At 51.4% G+C, this 17679-nt stretch overlaps 8 protein-coding genes and 1 non-coding gene across 9 annotated transcripts; 5 read left to right on the top strand and 4 right to left on the bottom strand.

The window, feature by feature from the left end:
* Positions 1 to 13: 13 nt before the first annotated feature.
* Positions 14 to 343, bottom strand: BO95DRAFT_376019 (uncharacterized protein; the record flags this gene model as incomplete). Its single annotated transcript, XM_025583173.1, has 1 exon — positions 14 to 343. The coding sequence occupies one exon, from the start codon at positions 341 to 343 to the stop codon at positions 14 to 16; it is 330 nt and encodes a 109-aa protein (XP_025436772.1).
* A 1325-nt stretch (positions 344 to 1668) lies between these two features.
* Positions 1669 to 2803, bottom strand: BO95DRAFT_21428 (uncharacterized protein). Its single transcript, XM_025581139.1, has 2 exons — positions 2265 to 2803; positions 1669 to 2206 (listed from the first exon to the last, which is right to left on the bottom strand). The coding sequence occupies exons 1-2, from the start codon at positions 2456 to 2458 to the stop codon at positions 1768 to 1770; spliced, it is 633 nt and encodes a 210-aa protein (XP_025436771.1). The 5' UTR covers positions 2459 to 2803; the 3' UTR covers positions 1669 to 1767.
* On the top strand, positions 2629 to 4001 carry BO95DRAFT_21408 (uncharacterized protein). The gene is made up of 3 exons (XM_025581136.1): positions 2629 to 2875; positions 2925 to 3205; positions 3255 to 4001. The coding sequence occupies exons 2-3, from the start codon at positions 3064 to 3066 to the stop codon at positions 3830 to 3832; spliced, it is 720 nt and encodes a 239-aa protein (XP_025436770.1). The 5' UTR covers positions 2629 to 2875; positions 2925 to 3063; the 3' UTR covers positions 3833 to 4001.
* A 1086-nt stretch (positions 4002 to 5087) lies between these two features.
* BO95DRAFT_486360 (DUF3176 domain-containing protein) lies at positions 5088 to 7819 on the top strand. Its single transcript, XM_025590448.1, has 3 exons — positions 5088 to 5420; positions 5483 to 5951; positions 6010 to 7819. Exons 1-3 carry the CDS (start codon positions 5134 to 5136, stop codon positions 7717 to 7719), a joined length of 2466 nt encoding a protein of 821 aa, XP_025436769.1. The 5' UTR covers positions 5088 to 5133; the 3' UTR covers positions 7720 to 7819.
* A 942-nt stretch (positions 7820 to 8761) lies between these two features.
* On the top strand, positions 8762 to 11199 carry BO95DRAFT_436834 (WD40 repeat domain-containing protein; the record flags this gene model as incomplete). Its single annotated transcript, XM_025585250.1, has 3 exons — positions 8762 to 9358; positions 9394 to 10149; positions 10255 to 11199. The coding sequence occupies 3 exons, from the start codon at positions 8762 to 8764 to the stop codon at positions 11197 to 11199; spliced, it is 2298 nt and encodes a 765-aa protein (XP_025436768.1).
* A 650-nt stretch (positions 11200 to 11849) lies between these two features.
* On the top strand, positions 11850 to 13660 carry BO95DRAFT_518868 (uncharacterized protein). The gene is made up of 3 exons (XM_025591993.1): positions 11850 to 12214; positions 12300 to 13143; positions 13194 to 13660. Exons 1-3 carry the CDS (start codon positions 12150 to 12152, stop codon positions 13392 to 13394), a joined length of 1110 nt encoding a protein of 369 aa, XP_025436767.1. The 5' UTR covers positions 11850 to 12149; the 3' UTR covers positions 13395 to 13660.
* On the bottom strand, positions 13423 to 15438 carry BO95DRAFT_425167 (cytochrome P450). Its single transcript, XM_025584705.1, has 7 exons — positions 15193 to 15438; positions 15054 to 15135; positions 14693 to 14929; positions 14254 to 14640; positions 13790 to 14201; positions 13700 to 13735; positions 13423 to 13637 (listed from the first exon to the last, which is right to left on the bottom strand). The coding sequence occupies exons 1-7, from the start codon at positions 15392 to 15394 to the stop codon at positions 13470 to 13472; spliced, it is 1524 nt and encodes a 507-aa protein (XP_025436766.1). The 5' UTR covers positions 15395 to 15438; the 3' UTR covers positions 13423 to 13469.
* A 738-nt stretch (positions 15439 to 16176) lies between these two features.
* BO95DRAFT_425164 (uncharacterized protein) lies at positions 16177 to 17200 on the top strand. The gene is made up of 2 exons (XM_025584704.1): positions 16177 to 16914; positions 16991 to 17200. Exons 1-2 carry the CDS (start codon positions 16365 to 16367, stop codon positions 17146 to 17148), a joined length of 708 nt encoding a protein of 235 aa, XP_025436765.1. The 5' UTR covers positions 16177 to 16364; the 3' UTR covers positions 17149 to 17200.
* A 101-nt stretch (positions 17201 to 17301) lies between these two features.
* Positions 17302 to 17372, bottom strand: BO95DRAFT_t301. Its single transcript has one exon. It is a non-coding gene; the product is annotated as a tRNA-Gly (tRNA).
* Between the last annotated feature and the right edge of the window lie 307 nt (positions 17373 to 17679).

Here is a 17679-nt window from a genome sequence, read left to right as displayed (position 1 = left end):
CCCCAAATCTCCCCTAATGACAGTCGAAAGCAACTTGACAGCACTCCCAGTCCCCGAGCCCTGAACACGCTCGGCAGTACATCTTCTTGCCCAGATCCGTCTTCCGCCCCGCATACATGAATGACCCATCCGGGATCCTGCCCCCGCCGGTGATAGACAGCTCCACTGTGTATGGAAGCAGCGAGTAGACGGACCATTTGCCCGTATCGGTGTCGAAAGGCCGCGCTCCGAGTCCGCGGCAGTAGCGATCGTAGACAAACGCCTGGCGGATCTTGGTCCCGGACGAGGGGATATAGCTCGCAATTCCCAGGTTGCAATACCCAGAGCCAGTGCCGGAGCACATGGCGGGGAAGTGGTCTGGGATGTCGACGAAGGGGAAGTGGGTGGCTGCGTCGATGAAATGGGCGAGATCTGTTGGGGCAGCTGCCAACAGGCCGAAGCAGGAAAAGAAGAGAACGAGGGTGGTAAGAGGCTTCATCGCTGCGGAGATTTCGGATCGGTCGAGTGAGTATAGGCAGTCAGCGTTTGGGGGATGAGAGGTAATCCTGTCGCTGAGTAGAGAATGGGTTTTGAGGGCGACTCGGTCAGTCAGCCAGCCCTGGGGAACGGGCACGTATTTATACAACCGCACTGCGTGCCATGTTTCTGCTGCCTAACCCTTCTCATGATGCATGCGATTGAGATTCGGTCCAGCCACCTGGTCATGTCGGTATATCCGCCGGGTAGGGCCCTCTGATGGCAGTGCCCCTGGCCACAGTGCAAACGAGACAGCGAGAATATGCACCCGTGCCAGGGAATGGAATAGCTGTTATGAGATGAAACACCATTGGAGGCAGTGTGTCATGGTTCGAAGAGGTTACACCGCTGTCGGCAGGGTTAGTTAATCTGCAGATGATTGTGACATGGGTCTGCCAACCGGACTGGAGGGTAATGACTCGGGGGGATGGTGATGACGACAATCCGATCTATTCTGCAGTCGCATTGAATGGATCGTGTACTCCGTATGCATATTCTGTACGACAGTCAGGTCTGGCAGTGGACTTACTTCGACGGTCCTGGACTCGATCCGGGGTATCCATGCGAGTCTGCCGTGCATATACGGACTCGGATCTCGGTAACTCCGGAGGTGGAAACATCCGGATTGATGATGTATTGCTTGACAAGGTCAAGCGTGAATCTTTGTTTGAACTGGAGGTGGGCGTGAAGTGCAGCGGTCTCCGTCTTTATTTAACAGGTGTTGCTCGATTGTAAGTGCACAAACTCGCTTCAATCTTATACCTGATGTTGCGGTTGATCTTGGAGTTTCTTCTGTCTCTTCATCTTCATGGTACACTGATAATACCAAGTTCGAATCAAATGGCTGTTTTCGTTGAAGAGTGTTGATGAACAATGCGTGGCTTTAATTGAGTAGTTGGTTGAGTTGGAACCTTATAACGGAAAGAGCCGGGGAACAGGTGACTTCCAACTGTTCTGAGTATGCATGTTCTCTCTTAGTAAACCTCCACCTCCGAACATTTCCCAACTGTCCTCAATCTCTCAATACATCGTTGATCGCTTGAGCAAACCATGATGTGCTATTCTTCGACTGCAAATCAACCACGGTCCAGCTTACACTCTGCTCACAACACCGCAGCAAACGCTGCTACAGCATCGCTGACGCACAACCTTTTAGGCCGCAGCTGGTGCCACTCTTGCTTATCCACGATATATTTGAAACTCACTTCTCATTACCTCCTTTCAGGCACAACGAAGTTCGCTCAGGCTTTACTATCTCAAGAACGCCTCCAACGCCGCATCGGAGATGTTTCCCACCCCATGATATGCATTGTCCCTAGCCTCCGCATGACTGATATTCACCGGTAGTGTGTGAGGCCCAAGTCGAACATCACTTCCAATGTTTCCAATGAGCTGACGGGCTTTATCAAGCACTCTGGCATTCGCCACCGTCGTTCCAGTACTTCTCGAGGTCTCCCTCAGCCCGCTGTCGCATACCCTCAAGCTCTGTTGTATCAGGTCAATTTGCCGTTTTAACAGACTTACCACCTGATCAACATCCGTCCGGGTGATGCTGGAGCTCTCAGAGGGAGACGGCAAGGATTGTATTGCCATCTGCAGGCCTTGTATCTCACCGGCAAACTCGCTCATCGATGTGACAATTCTTCTTTCCAGAGTCCGCAGCGCATCCTGATTTTGCCGGGTGCTTCGACTGGCGGTTGGAGACGCCTCATCAGCACCGAGCATCGGTCGGTATGAATTGAACTCACAGTGTTGCCATGTTGATCGCAATATCAAGAGTTTCTATGCCCTTCTGCAGTCCATTCTTCAGACTTGCAATCTCCCGTCTCTCCAGATGCAAGCGACCTCGGTCCCGCCAGCTGAGTCTGTCTTCATCAGAGTGAGATGTCAGCCGGGACAGCGTCTTTGCGAAAGCATTATAGGTCGCCTCGCATCGACGCATGTAAGGTTCGAGATCTTCAAAACATCTCCTTTGTCCGGCAGACAGGTCGTTCTCATTCAGGCCCTCGAAAGCGCTCTGTAACGACCGAAGCAGATTTTGGACCGTGTGGAGATTCCCGTGGAGGTCGTTGAGGATATTTGGCGCATCGCGTCAATTCCTGATCGTGCTGCTCAGAGTCCTGCAACTTGAGTACGCCAGACCCGCGATCGCTATGATGCTGGCGGTGAGGCCAATGGGTTCAGCCATATTGGGGTGATGGGCGTTGCTGGTGTTAACGGGTGTTGTGTAGCGCCGGGGTTGATCGGTCAAAATTTAGGGAGGGGCTTGGGGGGCATAATAAGCAGCTACCTGCTTTCCCTTATTCGAACTATCTTGACCTCACACAGCTAAGCCTCAAACACAACCAATCGTCGCTCGGTGCGTACTACCTACTACCTAGTCTACCGCTACACTAGCTAAGATTCAGCCTTGTCGCCGAACCGGATTCACCCAGACTAGCGCTCCCATCAGACAGATAATCCCCAGCATTTTGTTTCACGAAAGCTGCTGGTGGTGTCGACTCGTTCTGTCCCCAGCATTTCAGCATTCACCAAACCCACACCACCATGATCCCCGATCAAAGGACTAGGAAACTGTCGAGTCTGTCGAGCCAAGGAGACCAAGATTCTTCAAGATGCTCCATCTCAGCATATGCTGCCAATTATTCTCGACAATTCGTCGGCACGGCCGAAAATGTCAACTTCTATGGCAAGTTGCCCGACCAATACTATCACTACCCCGGCTAAATCAATCACAGGGGATGCAACCCAGTTGCTTAATGATTCACACTTGCCCTGCGTGAAGGACGCGCGCTTCAACTCAATTGCTGATAGTGAAGAGTCCCCCTACTGCCTCGAAAACACACGCGTGCAGATCCTTGAGGGCATTGACCATTGGGCCAATGATCGCGAAGGTCCCTGCATCTTTTGGATGAGTGGCTTGGCTGGCACAGGAAAGTCGACGATAGCCCGCATGGTAGCTCGTAAGTATGATGACGAGAATCGACTTGGGGCCAGCTTCTTTTTCTCCGTCCTCCATCGTGACACCAAGCGCACGACGAGCTTTGTGACTACAATTGCGCGGCAGTTGGCGGACGCTGATCCTTCTCTGCGTCATGAAATCAAAAACTCTGTTCGCCAAAGAAAAGACATTGCCAACTATTCTCTTGAGGATCAATGGCGTCGTCTGGTTCTCGAATCATTATCTAAGATTAAACCAGAACCAGGTCGACTACCCTATATCTTGGTTATTGATGCCTTCTTGGCGATGATTTGTCTTTTACCTATCATTTCTTGTGTAGAATCATCTTATCAAAAAACCTCTTCTGATATATAGTGATCAGCTTTGATTCTACTCAGTTTGCCTGCAAGCTGGCCATAACTTCCAGTGTCCCAATTTCAAACGATGCTCGGGATCTCATTACTGATATAAATGAGGTGAAGAGGTCGTGCTGCCCTAGAATTGACTGCCCACTGTCACAAAATGGAGCAGATGCCTAATTAGAACGTATCAATATGGGCAAAAAGACGATATGACGGCCATCGGCCTGTCAATGTTCGGGCATATGATGTCGAAAATTTCTGGCTCAAAAGAATCGAGGAAGTAAATAGCAAAATTTAAGGGCCACGGTCTACAAGTTTCCCAGTATAACAGTGTTGAACAATGAGCCTGGGATGACGTTTCCTAAGGCGGCGGCAAAGAAGAACAGGTTTGAAGGAGCTGCAGCGAAGAATTTATCAAGAAGGAGAAGAGCGAGGAAGACGCTCGATAAGGAGTATTGTGATTATGTCAAACATTGCGCAGCAATCTCCATCTTCATGTTCGTTGACGCTGTAAGGAATTCTGACTACCGATGACAAGCTAGCGTTGATGCTGAGGTATGCTGAGGTGGGGGGAATCAGTCGTCCTATGAGGCTGTGCGGGTCAACATTGAAAGAGCCGTCAGAGAGCCCTAAAGACCACCATTTTTATAAACAAAGATGGCTGGTTTTCCCAGCCTTCTGAGGCACGGTGAAAGACTCGACAGGGTATGCTTAGCATTTTCTCAGGGGCTCGAGCGGAGGCTTTGATCCCAGCGCTACCCCTGTCGGTACAGTACATTTGTTTGCTACCTAGCGAGGAAGAAGCGCCTGGCATCATGGATAGCCAACGGGTTTCCCCAATGGGATCACGAAAGCCAATCACCAGACCCGTTGTGAGCTCGTATCCAGGAATGTGATTGGCAGACGACCAGGTTGTATTGCATCTTACCCCCTGTTGTCTGCCCAGCGGGCAAACCCATGTCTCGATTCACCATCAGCCTCGCCACTCGTAGCTGTAGCCTTGAGCAAGAATCTTCCACGGTGCAATCAATTTATCGCAGTGTCACAGTACTACGGGGTACTCCGTAGGTATCTCACGACCGCCGCCCACTGCATGCATCCCGATTTGCCTGATCAACTCCGTATGCAGGCCCAGCGAGTATGATTGGTTTCTGCCATGCACGATGAGCACCTCCAAGTCTCTATCGAACCCCTCGAGAGAAACTGGATTAAGCGACTAGCAATTTTCGCATATAAGGCCCTTGACCCCTACGTCTCGTCCTAAAACCCTTTTCATCACATGCTGGTCGCAAAAAAGGTGCTAATTCGTAAGAGATGGCCACTACACCATCTATTACAAGTACTACCTCATCCTTACTTCCGCTCACTACCGTATTTACACCCCCCTCGTCGTGTCTGCACGATCTCCAGACTTTGTCCAAATCAAAGACCACCTATTACTATCACCTTGCTAACAACAACACGGCGTGTATGCCATCCGGATGGAGCCGAAACTCCTATTTCTCTCCAGGACAATGCCCCAGTGGCTATGCCACGGCTGCCACAGAGATAATTATTCGGAATGATACACTAGTTGGGACTTGGGCAAGATGCTGTCCGACGTAAGAATCCTTCATCGCTAGCCAGTCAACACACTGTGTACTAACAGCATATCTCCTTGCAGGGGTTATGTTTACTTCAGCCAAACTTCAGACATGGGATCATGTGTCTCCGATCTCAGAATCGATCCTGATGGAAATTACTCGGAAATTTATGCGGACGATGTGCCTATCATAATACCCGCCAAGAGTTCCTCAAATGACTCGGCAGATATCTACAGCGAACATTCCTCCTTATCGACCAGCACCAAGGCTAGCATTGCCCTTGGTGTCACATTCGGAGTGTTAATGGTTATAATCACTGCTTTGATTATGTTCCTATTTCACAGAAGGAAGAAGCAAGGACCAAGAGGGGGTTACACACCTGTTCGATTATCCAACTATGAGAAAAAGGTCATAAAACCACCATCTCTACAAGATGTGACTCACCACCGGTTCCTCTGGGGTACCCTAGGATCTGACTCGTGGATATACGAGTCTATCGCTGTTTGCTTGAGTATCGCATGTCTTATTGCGATAGCTTGTATCTTGCTGGTATGATCAGCCCCAACTCTCACTTAAACATCAGGGAAACCTAATTACTCTATAATAGATTTATAACAAGCAGTTAACACCCCACCTGCCCAGTGGTGTTAAACTGAATACTGTCGTCTCTATTCTCGCATCCGTGGCAAAATCTGCCTTAATCTTTGCTGTAGGTCAATGTATTGGCCAACTGAGATGGATCACACTGCGGAAGGCTCGAAAGCGGCTGGCAAGTGTGCAATTATATGACAATGCAAGCCGAGGGCCCTGGGGCTCGATCCTAATTCTACTCGAAGATAAATGTCGCTCTCTTGTGACCGTCGCGGCCTTGGTAATAATCTTGGCTCTGGTATTCGATCCCTTTGTCCAGCAAATTATCAGTTATCCTGTTAAACCTACACATCGGTATTCGGAAGGCGCAGAAGCAGCTCAGTCACGCCATTTCCAACCTAATTCCAGCAATTATTCCGACTTTACAAGTGCCATTAATACCGGAATCTGGGCTGATGTAATTGACTTCGGCCTTAGCTGTCCAACAGGCAACTGTACCTGGGCCCCGTACCAGTCTGTGGAGATATGCAGTCGATGTGCTGATATCGACCCTACTCGTGTGGTCCTCTCCGGGTGGAATGTATCCTTGTTTAACTACAGCCTCTTCAGTCCCCAGACAATTCCAATTTCGATATCTAGAATCAATGGGACACCATCCAATTTCTCAATTGACATCACATGGCGCCCCACTGGGGTCTATGACTTGCTCGTCCCGAAGGTTTTATACTGGATAGCCGACACGAGGCCGAATCAATATCTGGGCGATATTCTCAGCATTGATAGGGTGGCAGGGGTTGATGAACCCTTGGTCGTGGTATCCAAAGCCGAGTTGAGTCTGCCGGAAACTTGGCCAAGTAACGCATCGGACTTTCTAGGCGTGATCGAAGTCACACAAGTGACCGAGTGCGCACTGGCAATATGCGCTAAGAGGTATAATGCCTCTGTCACCAATGGTGTTAGCTCTGTTCAAATCATGGATGAAGATCTCGGATCATTCTACCAAGATGGCTATGGCGATAACTGCTGGAAACCCAGCGCAAGTCCGCTGACAAACTGGAATGATACGAATACTGATATCAATCCCGTTGGATATTCGGTCGACCCAGTTCATTATGAGTTCTGTGGAGTGGAGCCCGGACCGTATCGCATGGAAGATTTACTCCCGCTGGCTGGGACCCTCAACAAGGGCTATGAGTTGGACCGTGTGACAAAGGTGTGGAATAGTGGGACAGATTACCTGGCTACGTCTTCATGGGTCGCGAAAAGGGCGACCGAATTCGGATTCGAGAATGTCATGGAAAACATCGCCGCGTCAGTCTCCAAGTTGGCGCGAACCACCCATAGCTATCCGATCTATGGTGTTCTCACCACGCAGGATTCATACGTTGCCGTTCAATGGCCGTGGCTGGCCCTTCCCGTCGCCTTGCTCGTGGCAGGCATCATCGTGCTTGTAGCAACGGCTTTCATAACCAGTCGCGAAAATGTTAGCTTATGGAAGTCATCCACGCTGCCTCTTCTTTTTCATGGGCTGGAACACAGCGTGGTCACTCGCAACATGAATGAGCGTGGTCCTTGTGAGATGGCAAGCGAGATGGAGCAGTTGGCTGGTGATTTGATTGTGGATCTTGCACCATCGCAAGAAGAGGGAAGGATCATGCTGCGTGGAGATAGTCAGAGTGTAGAGCCTGCTCTAGACCGAGGATTATCTCGTCGCCAGACATTTTAAAGAGGTTTGCTATGCTGAGTAGTGTCCCGGGCCGTATGGCTAGAAGGGGTTCATCCAAGTAAGATATAGAGGATGACTGCCTCCACAATGATAACATATTTCCGACCCGAGCTCCTGAACAGTTAGATGTGGACTCAAATCCTATACTGTAAGAGCCTTCTGGGGAAGAATCCGCCTTAATCCGTCATCAGTCACGACGAAACTGATGAAGCAGTTGCGCAACGACCTGCTAGCGCTTCACCGAGGCCCTCGACTCGTCTCTCATCAATGCTACAAGACACTCTGGCACCAGGACGGCAACTGGATTGGAGCCCTGCTTTGGGCAGCCAAAGTCGGCAATGGAGCCGCTGCTGGTTGGTGGCGTAGATCCGATTGTGGCGCCACCTGCTGAGTAGACTCTTTTGATTCACACCATTGCTAGCCCGCGGATGAGCGTAGGCAAGATTGTGCAGTTGCTTGGATACGGAGCGCATTAAAACCGAATCAGCGAGTACAGACTTGTGCCTAGACGAATGCGAAACATCGGGTGGAGTCGCCACGATCCTCCATCTTCTGGCTCAAACACGAATGCTAGAGTCTGTGAAATTGCGCATATTCCTAACCAGCCGGCCTGATACGAGGACTGAGACCAGGTTTGACGACATACCGCAAGAAAAGCGACGGTGCTTCAAGCTCCACAATATAGACGCGGAGATCGTGAGTCATGACATAGGCGTTTTCCTTGCCCACAGGTTCAAAATCATTGCGAAAAAATCATCACCAAGGTGAAGACTGGCCTGGATCAGACACAACTGAGCTTCTGACTCAGAAATCCGGTGGTCTCTTCATATGGGCCGCGACTGCATGCAACTTTGTCGGTTCAGACAGCCGTTTCTCCCGCCAGCGACTGAGTCACCTCCTCAACGATAGCATTTCCATTGACGACCCAAAGTCGGAGCTAGACAAGATTTATCTCACCGTCCTTTGGAGTACCGTCTCAGAGCGACACACGACTGAAAAAAAAGTGTTCATCTATAGCATCGTTCGACTTATCTTAGGAACAATGGCTGTGCTCGTTTCTCCACTTCCGGTAGTTGGACTAGGCGCCTTGTACCAATCCGAACCCCGGTCATCTGGCGTCAAACGCCCAGAGTACAAAACTATCAGTAACCTTGATATTCATCTTAACCTCAGGCACTTGAGCGCGATTGTCGATCTTCCTGAAGATGATCATCTGCCCCTTCGACTTCACCATCCCACGTTGCGTGAATTCATATTGGATGAAGTGAGATGTACCGAGCAAGCATTTCATGTAGACACGAGGCAGACGCATCTCACCTTGGCTGGGTGCTGTGTGAACATCATATCCCAATCATGGGCGTGTTCCCCACCTGGACAGGGGATCTTCGGCTTGGATAACCCTGCTGTTGCTGTGACCGATGTTAGCCGGAGCCAATTGGAGCAGTGGCTACCAGCTGGCGTGCGCTATGCATGCCTTTACTGGGTCCACCACCTACAACAGAGCGGTGCCAAGATACATAAGAACGACTCCATTGATCTCTTCCTCCGAAAAAATCTTTTACATTGGCTAGAGGCTCTTATTTGGATGAGACTTTCCGATGGAGTTCGTGCCGTCGCCTCCCTGGAATCCATGACGATTGTAGGTGTTGCTGCCTCACATTCTGACAAGCGGAGCTAAGTGATACCAAGAACCCCAGTGTCGACGCATATATCCATGACGCGAAGCGATTTACGTTATCTAGCCGATATACAATCGAACCATATCCCTTACAAATATACTTGAGTGGGCTTGTATTTGTGCCAGCACAGAGCACAGTCAGGCTTCTCTTTAAGAAGGAAGCATTGCACTGGATGCATCGGATGCCATCGATCTCTGCAAACTGGAGCCTTTTACTGCAGAGCCTGAGCGGTCGTGTGTGGTCAAGTCGCGCTTTGGCTTTTTCCCCTTGCGGAAAGATCTTAGCATCGGCCGCAATTAGAGGAGCGAGCAAGATAGTGGAAGTATGGGACCCCGTGACGGGGGAGCTTCTGCAGGCCATTGACTTGCCAGACCTAGCGGTGTTTGTTGGGTTCTTGAGAGAGGAAGAGAGATTAGTGGTAGTGTCAGGTGGCGGAACAAATCGTGACCATCACATCCAACAACGAGATCCTTGGACTGGGGAATGCTTGCAGGAATCGAGCATCCCCGCTGAAATCGGTATATTTGGGGCAGTTGCTCTGTCGGAAGTTGGAGAGTTGCTGGCACTGATGGTTGACTCACGTACGATACAAGTTTGGGACGTGCTTTCCGGCTGCTGCATCCGACGGCTTACTGGCCACGAAAGTGAGATCATACATGCCGTGGCATCGAAAGACGGTTCAGTCCTGGCCTCAACAACGGTTGATGGAGCTATCTATATGTGGGACACCTACAAGGCCCAGTGTTTACAGGTAATACAAAATCGGCACTAGTCAGCGTTGTTCAAATCTGCTCTCTCCAACGATGGCAATATCTTGGCAGTAATCTCAGATGATGGCATACTCCAACTCTGGCAGCCGACAACAACTAACCTTCTCCGGGTTCTGAAAGTCCAAAGTGCACCGAAATATGGCTTGTCGTCAGACGGTCAAGCACTCGATATATCGAAGGATGGGAGATTCCTCGCATCGGTGTCGTATGGCCAGATCCAACTCTGGGACATCGAGACTGGTCGCTGCTGCCAGACTACAAACATGGGGGTGGCAGAATGTGCTGGGGTGGCCCTCTCTCCAGATGGAAGTATGCTAGCTACTTGTGCCCGCGTATCGGTCAGACTCTGGGATCTCAAGGCGGGCGAGGTTATGGATCCCCCTACCGTCATTCGAACGAGAAATCTCCGTGACGTTCGCTTCTCGCCACATGGACGCTTGCTAGCAGTCTTGTCCGTTGATTTACAGCTATACATCTGGGATACCGTTACAGGCAGATGTCTGGGTGATCTGGGACACACTCGTGACGCGATGCGCGAGTTCGAACTTTGGGAGGTTCTACAAAGTCTACTCCCTGATCCCAAATTACAATATTGCATCGATCTCGCGAATGAGGAGAATGATCCGGCCGAGGAACCACCAGTCAATCTTGCTGCCTTGTGTTTCACCGAGGATGAAAAGTTCTTGGTCTCGCGGAGCGGCCCCGACGCGAGATTGTGGGATATTACGAACAAGACGTGCGTGCTCGCGGTCGACCTAAACAAATCCACTGCGTCCAGAAGTGTCACTACGAAGAAGGATCTCCACACGTTAGTACACACGGGAGTCGAGCTCCTGACCAGCTTAGAAGACCCTCAACCGAGGTTGACCCTGGAGGACAATGAATGGATCCTCGCGGGGGCTCAGAAGCTGCTCCGGCTGCCACCCCAGTACACCAACTTGGAGGGCGCCGCCGCGTTCGAGAATATCATTGCGATCGCGTACAGTGCTGCCAGTGTCTTGATTTTCCATTTCCGCAGCGAGTTGTTATGAGGTGCTGTAGTTAGTGCCTGCAGAGCAGGAGGATATTCCACGCTGGTTGTTTGTGAGCTATGATACCTGCGTTCGGTATTCGCAGAGCATTTGATACACTCTGTCCTGCAATTTTCTCTTATTCACCATTGTATATTAAACCGACACTTAATTAAGATATGGCAGTATGGGCCATGGGAAGGGGTGTGCAAATGATATTCCAGATTCAAGCGCAGCGTAGTGGTAATCTTCGCATGCCTCTCACTGTATTGACTTGGATATCTCTCTTCATCCTCATATCCTCATCTGCTAACATCGCGTAGACTCCTTCAGGTTATAGCCTTGTAGAGAATAGAGGTACTCCGCATACATTGTTTCAATGTGTCGAGCCATTGCCGACGAACACAAGTATATCCAGAAGATCAGTTGGCGAACCCTCCTCCCATACCAGCAGAGACATTCAGAGAAGGACCAGAAAACTCGGATCTCAAGACCCCTCATTGCGTAGAAGAAAAGATAACATGTGATAACAGTAACGATCCCATCATCCCGCTCTTCAGGTAGACAATCCATTCACAGTAGGGAGGGACTCAGATCAACACCTCTGGGAGATGAGATTGAGATATTCACCCACCCGGCCACCGGCCAACAAACCAATCCTCCAGTATCATCACCAGAACCTGGATCGTGATCAACCTTCACTTCAATAGTGTAAGCTACACCGAGAATATTCACTGCACAGCACATAACACGTCTGCGACGTCTGTTCATAACATATCCCCCTTCTTCTTCTCTGGTGAAACTTCTTTGTTCCTTTCCCACCAACCTCCCTCTCTCTCACAACAACACCAACACCACCTCGTCCCTCGCCTACATAGCTGCTTCGCTTTCTTCTTGTCAACTACACTCGCTGGTAACGGTATCCGGAGTCTCAGAAGCCGGTCGTGTAGACTAGTTTTCGCTCGATCACCATGCCCCACCCGCACCCTCACCCCGAAGAGAAAGGCGACGAAGAAGGCAAGGCTACAGGATCGAGGTAAGGCAAACACCACAACACAACACAACACAACACAACACAACATTTTACCTACTGTATCGAGTCTAAAGCCCGACACCCACAGATCCACACATGCACCCAAGCAGTCCAAGCCCAAGCCCCAACTCCCCAAGCCCACCAAACAGCACAACGACAACGACAACGACAACGACCCCACCAAGACAGCCACACCCAAACCATCCCCCTCCGAAGCGACGCGCGCCGCGCTCACCGCACGAAACCCCAACCCGCCACTCCCCAACCCGACCACCGCACTGGAAGTCCTAGACTCGGAACTCCACACCTTCTTCGCAGAGGGCATCCAAGCCGCCTCGCACCGAATCACAGCGCTGCGGGTGGCCGTGCTGCGTGGCGAGACAACCGTCGACCTGCGCCTGCGCGCGTCGGCCTACCCACCGCACCGAGGCCTGAAACCCGCGCGCCTGCGCCCGCGCCCGTCGATCTGGCATCTCAGCTACGTGGCGGCGACGCTGGTGCTGGTGCTGGCGAGCCCGGCGGAGCGGGGGGCGACGCTGGCGGCGCTGAAGTGGCAGTCGCAGGAGATGGGGGGCTTGCCGTCGATGGCGGAGATCTGGAAGACGGGGTCGGCGGACCTGTCGCGGCGGTTCGCGCAGGCCAAGAAGGCCGCGATCGATGGCAAGGTCGCCACGGTGACGGTGCTGGGGGTCGATCTGGTGGACGTGGAGATGCTCGATCGCGGCGAGATCAAGAACCGCGATCTGGACTATACCTCGTTCGCGCACACGTTTGTCGTGGCGGTGGGGCGCGAGGGGTTCCGCGTCTACACGGCGTGGCGCGCGCAGGGCCATCGGTTTGATCAGGTTTTGGGGAATGGTGGGTCGAAGCTGCGCTCGTGGGCGGAGTCGAGGTCCTTCCTTAGAAGCTTTGGCAGGCTCTGTCGGGCTCAGGTATGGATTCCCGAAGAAGATGAAGTGAGCTTTGCTGACGGAGCGTACAGAAGAAATGGTCGCCCGAGTTGAACAGTGCGTATCTAGAGTGTTTTGGCATCGATCTGGACTCGATCTGTGGGGAGGGACGTCCTAAGCTTCCGATTGTCCCGGTTTATCGGCCCTGGGTTAGGATCTTCGAGATCAACGACGTCAAAGTTGAACATATCCGGAAGTTTACATGGGATGGCAGCACCCCGCAGAAGTCATGAAGTGGATCTTTGCTCAAGCATGTTGGTTGGTTTTCTTGGTTACGAGGGTAGCCATACGGTGTTTATCAACAGTATCTAATCTGGTCGTCCAATCTCTCGCCGCTGCACCTTCAGCTGGACAGCAGTGGGCTTGTTGAACCAATATTCTTGGGTTGCGAGGCAGGGCTCGGATGGCGAATCGAGCTCTAGATGGAAGGACCGGAGGATCTGTGGTATGACTTTGTACAACTCGCACATCGCCATCTTCAAAATGCATTAGTACCGACGTCACCGCAGTAGAATACCTTAGTGTAAAGCGAGCTTACATGTTTTCCCAAACAAGTTCTAGACCCTGCACCGAACTGCACCAGAATTAGTACACATATTCCATTTCACCGCTTGACAGTGTTCCTCACATGCAGAATATACTGTCCTAGGCGATCAGCTCCCGGGCGCATCCAACGCTCGGGACAGAACTCGTCTGCATCCTCCCCAAACACAGATGGGTCCGATTGCACGATAGGAGCATTCGCACCAATCCGTGTGCCACCGGGAATCTTGTAGCCAGATACCATTCTTTCCTCGCTGGCTGTTTGACGGGGCAGTGTCAACGCTGTGGTCGGATGGACTCGCATGCCCTCTTTGAGACATGCGCTAAGGAATGGTAGTTTCACAGCCTCGTTGTAGGCAATATGCGAAGCCCCCAGTTCTCCCTTGGCAGTCGCCGTATCGATCTCCTCGAGCAATGTCTGATAGATCCGCCGATCTTTTACAATGTGGAACATGGTAGCCGCCATTGTAATAGCCGTAGTGTCGCTTCCACCAAAGCTGCGCATTCATTAGTGATCAATGCGCACTGGGTTCGACGGCGAGGACATACAATGCAGCCCAAGCCTCCATTTTCACATCCGTCACCTCAAAATCAAGGGACTTGCCTTTATCGTAATAAATATCGAAGATCCGCGTGAGAATATCAGAATGACCGGAACGTCCTTCTGCCTTCTTCGCTTCACTCATGCGGTCTTCTACCACCATATCGGCTGCTTTTGTGAGGTGGCCAAGCGCCCCGAAGGCTTTTCGTATCCGGCCAAACATGAGCCCAACGGACATGAAGATTGGACGTATATACGAAGGCATGACACCAGCGATTGCCATGACTGGAATCAGGACGTCGGTGGCTGCTATGTAGCCCAGGTGGTCGTGTCCGTTCTGGAGGAACCCAAACATTCGACCAAAGTAAAACTCCCCGACTGCATCGTATGCATACCTGCCGTACAGTTTGAGCTTGAGGGCTGCGTGATTCTAGCTTGAGAACTTACATTCGAGCCCACCGGAAGAAATCGACCGTCGCACCTTGTCGGGCGAGCTCCGCGAAGCGCTCGAGAAGAACATCGGTGCACTTATCTACGTACTTCTCTGCCTGGAGCACATTCGACATCGAGTAGGCATGGCTCACGATTCGTCGCCTGCGGGCATGCAACTGTTCGTCGGTTGCTGAGAAATGGTCTGGATATCGTGCTAGAAGGGCGTCAGCGTCATGCGATCGAATGTGCCACCTGAGACTTACCCGAAGGCGGACGGAAAGCCAAGTAGAAGTCGGTCTAGATAGTCAGACGGGTTCTGTTATCTGATATCTTGGAGGAATGAGCCAGATAAAGCCGCATGCTCACTTTTTGAGACCCCGAGTTAGCACCGTATATAGCCTTCAAGGATCGCGCTTCATTCATGATGAGCTCGTTTGGTGCTATACGAACAATAGGCCCTGGAGAATGTCAGCATCATCGTACGGGCAATCGACTGTAGTGCTCTGCTAGCATACCGTATTTGCGATGCAGCTCTTTCTGCTCAATCACTGCCTTGCCACGGGCAACATGCAGGACGACCCATAGTCGGGAAACCGAGGCCAAAGGAGGTCCGGGGAATATGGCCAAGGGATGGAGCCACCTGGCATAGAGTATCCAACCGCCATAATAGAGTATAAGGAGTATTCCCAGATTTTCGATCGTAGCAGATGGAACCATTGTGAGTTGACCACGGTTTCGTTGTTTTCGAAGGCGTGCCGGGGGCTAGCCTGGGTTTATATGCATATCGGCAAGCGATCATTATTTGCGATGCGGAGCAGTGCGTCTGGTCATCTGTGCGCCGGTCGACCTCAAACGGCGTCTTGCAGCAATTAGCGAGCTTTGGTTGAGGAGCTATCATGGTTTCGACGTAACCATGCTGGGGTCAGGGATTATAGTCCGCTCTAAGAGCCACCAAGTGGAGATGTCAGCTTTGTAGCGCCAATCGTGACAGATCCGAAACAAAACGCTCTTCTGGCGAGACAGCAATCTCTCGACGGTGCTGTTACCCTTGTTACCTCTGCTTGGTCCACTCAAGCAGCCATTGGCTAGTCTTATCATCCGTGTCACTCAGGAATCTCTCTCGGTTCTGATCAGAAGGCACCAACAGGGATGTCGCAAGTCATTGCATAGGAAAACAACCTGGCTTCGTCATTGGGAAGTGGAGGACAGATGACAGATGACAGAGAAGAGAGCTCATGTGAGCTCATGTGTGGACTTCGGCGTGCCTTCATTTGCCCGCAACCGCTCAGTCGCCCCTGCCATCTGTGGATGTCTTACCGTACTGTACTACAAGTTATCTAACCGCAGGAGAGCCTTTTCGTGGCAAAAGCCTCTTTTTGGAGCAGATGATCTCGGTTATGACCATAGCAGATTGTACGATATAAATTCAAGCTAGGTAGCCGATGATAAAGAAAAAGTTTGGAAATGAGGTGTCTAGCGTATGTGAACCATTGATAGTTAGTTCTCCGACGTCTCCGCAATGCGCATCCGCCACCGCAACCAGCCCTCCGCTTGTTATCTTATCGGAATCAATCAATCAATCAATCAATCAATCCAGCTCTCTCCCCCTAAATCTCACCTGAATGAATGACTACATCCCAACTCTTGACCACCCAATTCAACACCAACCTCCCAGACTCCATCCAAAATGGAAACCCCACTCCCAGCAGCCGATACCCCGGCCGACCAACCCCCGGTCCTCAACTACATCCTCTCCTTCCTCCTCGTCGGCGTCGCCTGGGGCTTCACCACCCCCTTCATCCGCCGCGCCGCCGCCGATTTCAACGCGCGCCAGGAGGCGCGAACCGGGCTGTCGCACGGCGAGCACGACCCTGCTACTGTTATTTCTACCTCCTCAAACACCTACGGCAGTGATGCACCCGAAAGCGACGACGAAACCGTGCCCCTGAACCCAATCGAACACAACCGTCCTTCACCCGACAGCAGCAACAATAGCCACGACAACGACAGCGCCAGCGAAACCGACCTCCCCCCACCCCCGCCATCCCAACAACCCGTCTGGATGCGTCAGCAGTCTTCAGTGCATCATCCGCAACCACAAGAATCCTGGCTACGGACGAAAATCGTCTCCGTGTTCTGGACGGTGGTCAACCTCCTCCGGACGCCGGCGTACTCGGTGCCGTTGGTGGTGAACCTGACGGGGAGTATTTGGTTCTTTCTGTTGGTGGGGAAGCATGGTATGTTCCGCCCTAGCAAACGAATGAGGGATTAGGGGATTCCGAATAATCACTGACTCCGTTTTCCGGTGCATAGAACTCTCCCTCACGGTGCCGTTGGCCAATTCGAGCGCGTTCCTGTTTACGGTGTTGGGCGAGTGGTACGTGGAGCGGAAGGTGATCGCTCGGGAGACGTGGGTGGGGATGGCGTTGGTGTTGGCGGGGATTGCGATTTGTGTGGTGTCGAAATCGTAGGGTTGGCTTTGAGACTGTACTGGGTTTAGCTATCAATCTGGAATCGACATGCAAAAACAATATGTAATGTAAGGTTGTGTTGCTGGGATGTCCGTAGAAGTATTAAATTACCACAGGTGTAGAAATAGGAAAGGTAAGCAAAAAGATAAGCATTGCATCATCCGTGAATCGAACACGGGCCTCATCGATGGCAACGATGAATTCTACCACTAGACCAATGATGCTGGTTCATGTCATAGGACTCGCATCTTGGCAGTATATCCCACAGCACTCATGCAGAACAGACCATCAACTGTACGGTTCATCTAACGGTCAAGTGCAGGTAAACAGCACTAATCAATCCACATCATAGCCTAGTCTATATAAAAATCACTTCAATCAATTAACATGATCTATAATGAGTACATCATACCCCTCTACTCCTAAAGCACCAAAGCACTCGACTCACCATCGAGTAAATGATACACTATCCAGCAAGCGTGCATCAACCCACAACCATTCAATATAATTGCTTGCCCCCATAGCATCCAC

This window comes from Aspergillus brunneoviolaceus (assembly GCF_003184695.1).
Source record: "Aspergillus brunneoviolaceus CBS 621.78 unplaced genomic scaffold BO95scaffold_106, whole genome shotgun sequence".
Classification (NCBI taxonomy): domain Eukaryota; kingdom Fungi; phylum Ascomycota; class Eurotiomycetes; order Eurotiales; family Aspergillaceae; genus Aspergillus; species Aspergillus brunneoviolaceus.
This window is presented reverse-complemented; position numbering and strand designations above follow the sequence as displayed.

Excerpts from the sequence above, each read along its gene's own strand:
- BO95DRAFT_21428 (XM_025581139.1), bottom strand. The coding sequence starts at position 2,458 with ATGCGTCGATGCGAGGCGACCTATAATGCTTTCGCAAAGACGCTGTCC. Across the intron at positions 2,207-2,264 it reads GCGATCAACATGGCAACACT|TCGAAGCACCCGGCAAAATC; the intron begins GTGAGTTCAATT and ends TCCAACCGCCAG.
- BO95DRAFT_21408 (XM_025581136.1), top strand. The coding sequence starts at position 3,064 with ATGATCCCCGATCAAAGGACTAGGAAACTGTCGAGTCTGTCGAGCCAA. Across the intron at positions 3,206-3,254 it reads CGAAAATGTCAACTTCTATG|GGGATGCAACCCAGTTGCTT; the intron begins GCAAGTTGCCCG and ends AATCAATCACAG.
- BO95DRAFT_486360 (XM_025590448.1), top strand. The coding sequence starts at position 5,134 with ATGGCCACTACACCATCTATTACAAGTACTACCTCATCCTTACTTCCG. Across the intron at positions 5,421-5,482 it reads TGGGCAAGATGCTGTCCGAC|GGGTTATGTTTACTTCAGCC; the intron begins GTAAGAATCCTT and ends ATCTCCTTGCAG. Across the intron at positions 5,952-6,009 it reads CGATAGCTTGTATCTTGCTG|ATTTATAACAAGCAGTTAAC; the intron begins GTATGATCAGCC and ends ACTCTATAATAG.
- BO95DRAFT_518868 (XM_025591993.1), top strand. The coding sequence starts at position 12,150 with ATGCCCCACCCGCACCCTCACCCCGAAGAGAAAGGCGACGAAGAAGGC. Across the intron at positions 12,215-12,299 it reads GGCAAGGCTACAGGATCGAG|ATCCACACATGCACCCAAGC; the intron begins GTAAGGCAAACA and ends CGACACCCACAG. Across the intron at positions 13,144-13,193 it reads GCAGGCTCTGTCGGGCTCAG|AAGAAATGGTCGCCCGAGTT; the intron begins GTATGGATTCCC and ends CGGAGCGTACAG.
- BO95DRAFT_425167 (XM_025584705.1), bottom strand. The coding sequence starts at position 15,394 with ATGGTTCCATCTGCTACGATCGAAAATCTGGGAATACTCCTTATACTC. Across the intron at positions 14,641-14,692 it reads TTCTTCCGGTGGGCTCGAAT|GTATGCATACGATGCAGTCG; the intron begins GTAAGTTCTCAA and ends ACTGTACGGCAG. Across the intron at positions 13,638-13,699 it reads GAACTTGTTTGGGAAAACAT|ATGGCGATGTGCGAGTTGTA; the intron begins GTAAGCTCGCTT and ends TGCATTTTGAAG.
- BO95DRAFT_425164 (XM_025584704.1), top strand. The coding sequence starts at position 16,365 with ATGGAAACCCCACTCCCAGCAGCCGATACCCCGGCCGACCAACCCCCG. Across the intron at positions 16,915-16,990 it reads TCTGTTGGTGGGGAAGCATG|AACTCTCCCTCACGGTGCCG; the intron begins GTATGTTCCGCC and ends TCCGGTGCATAG.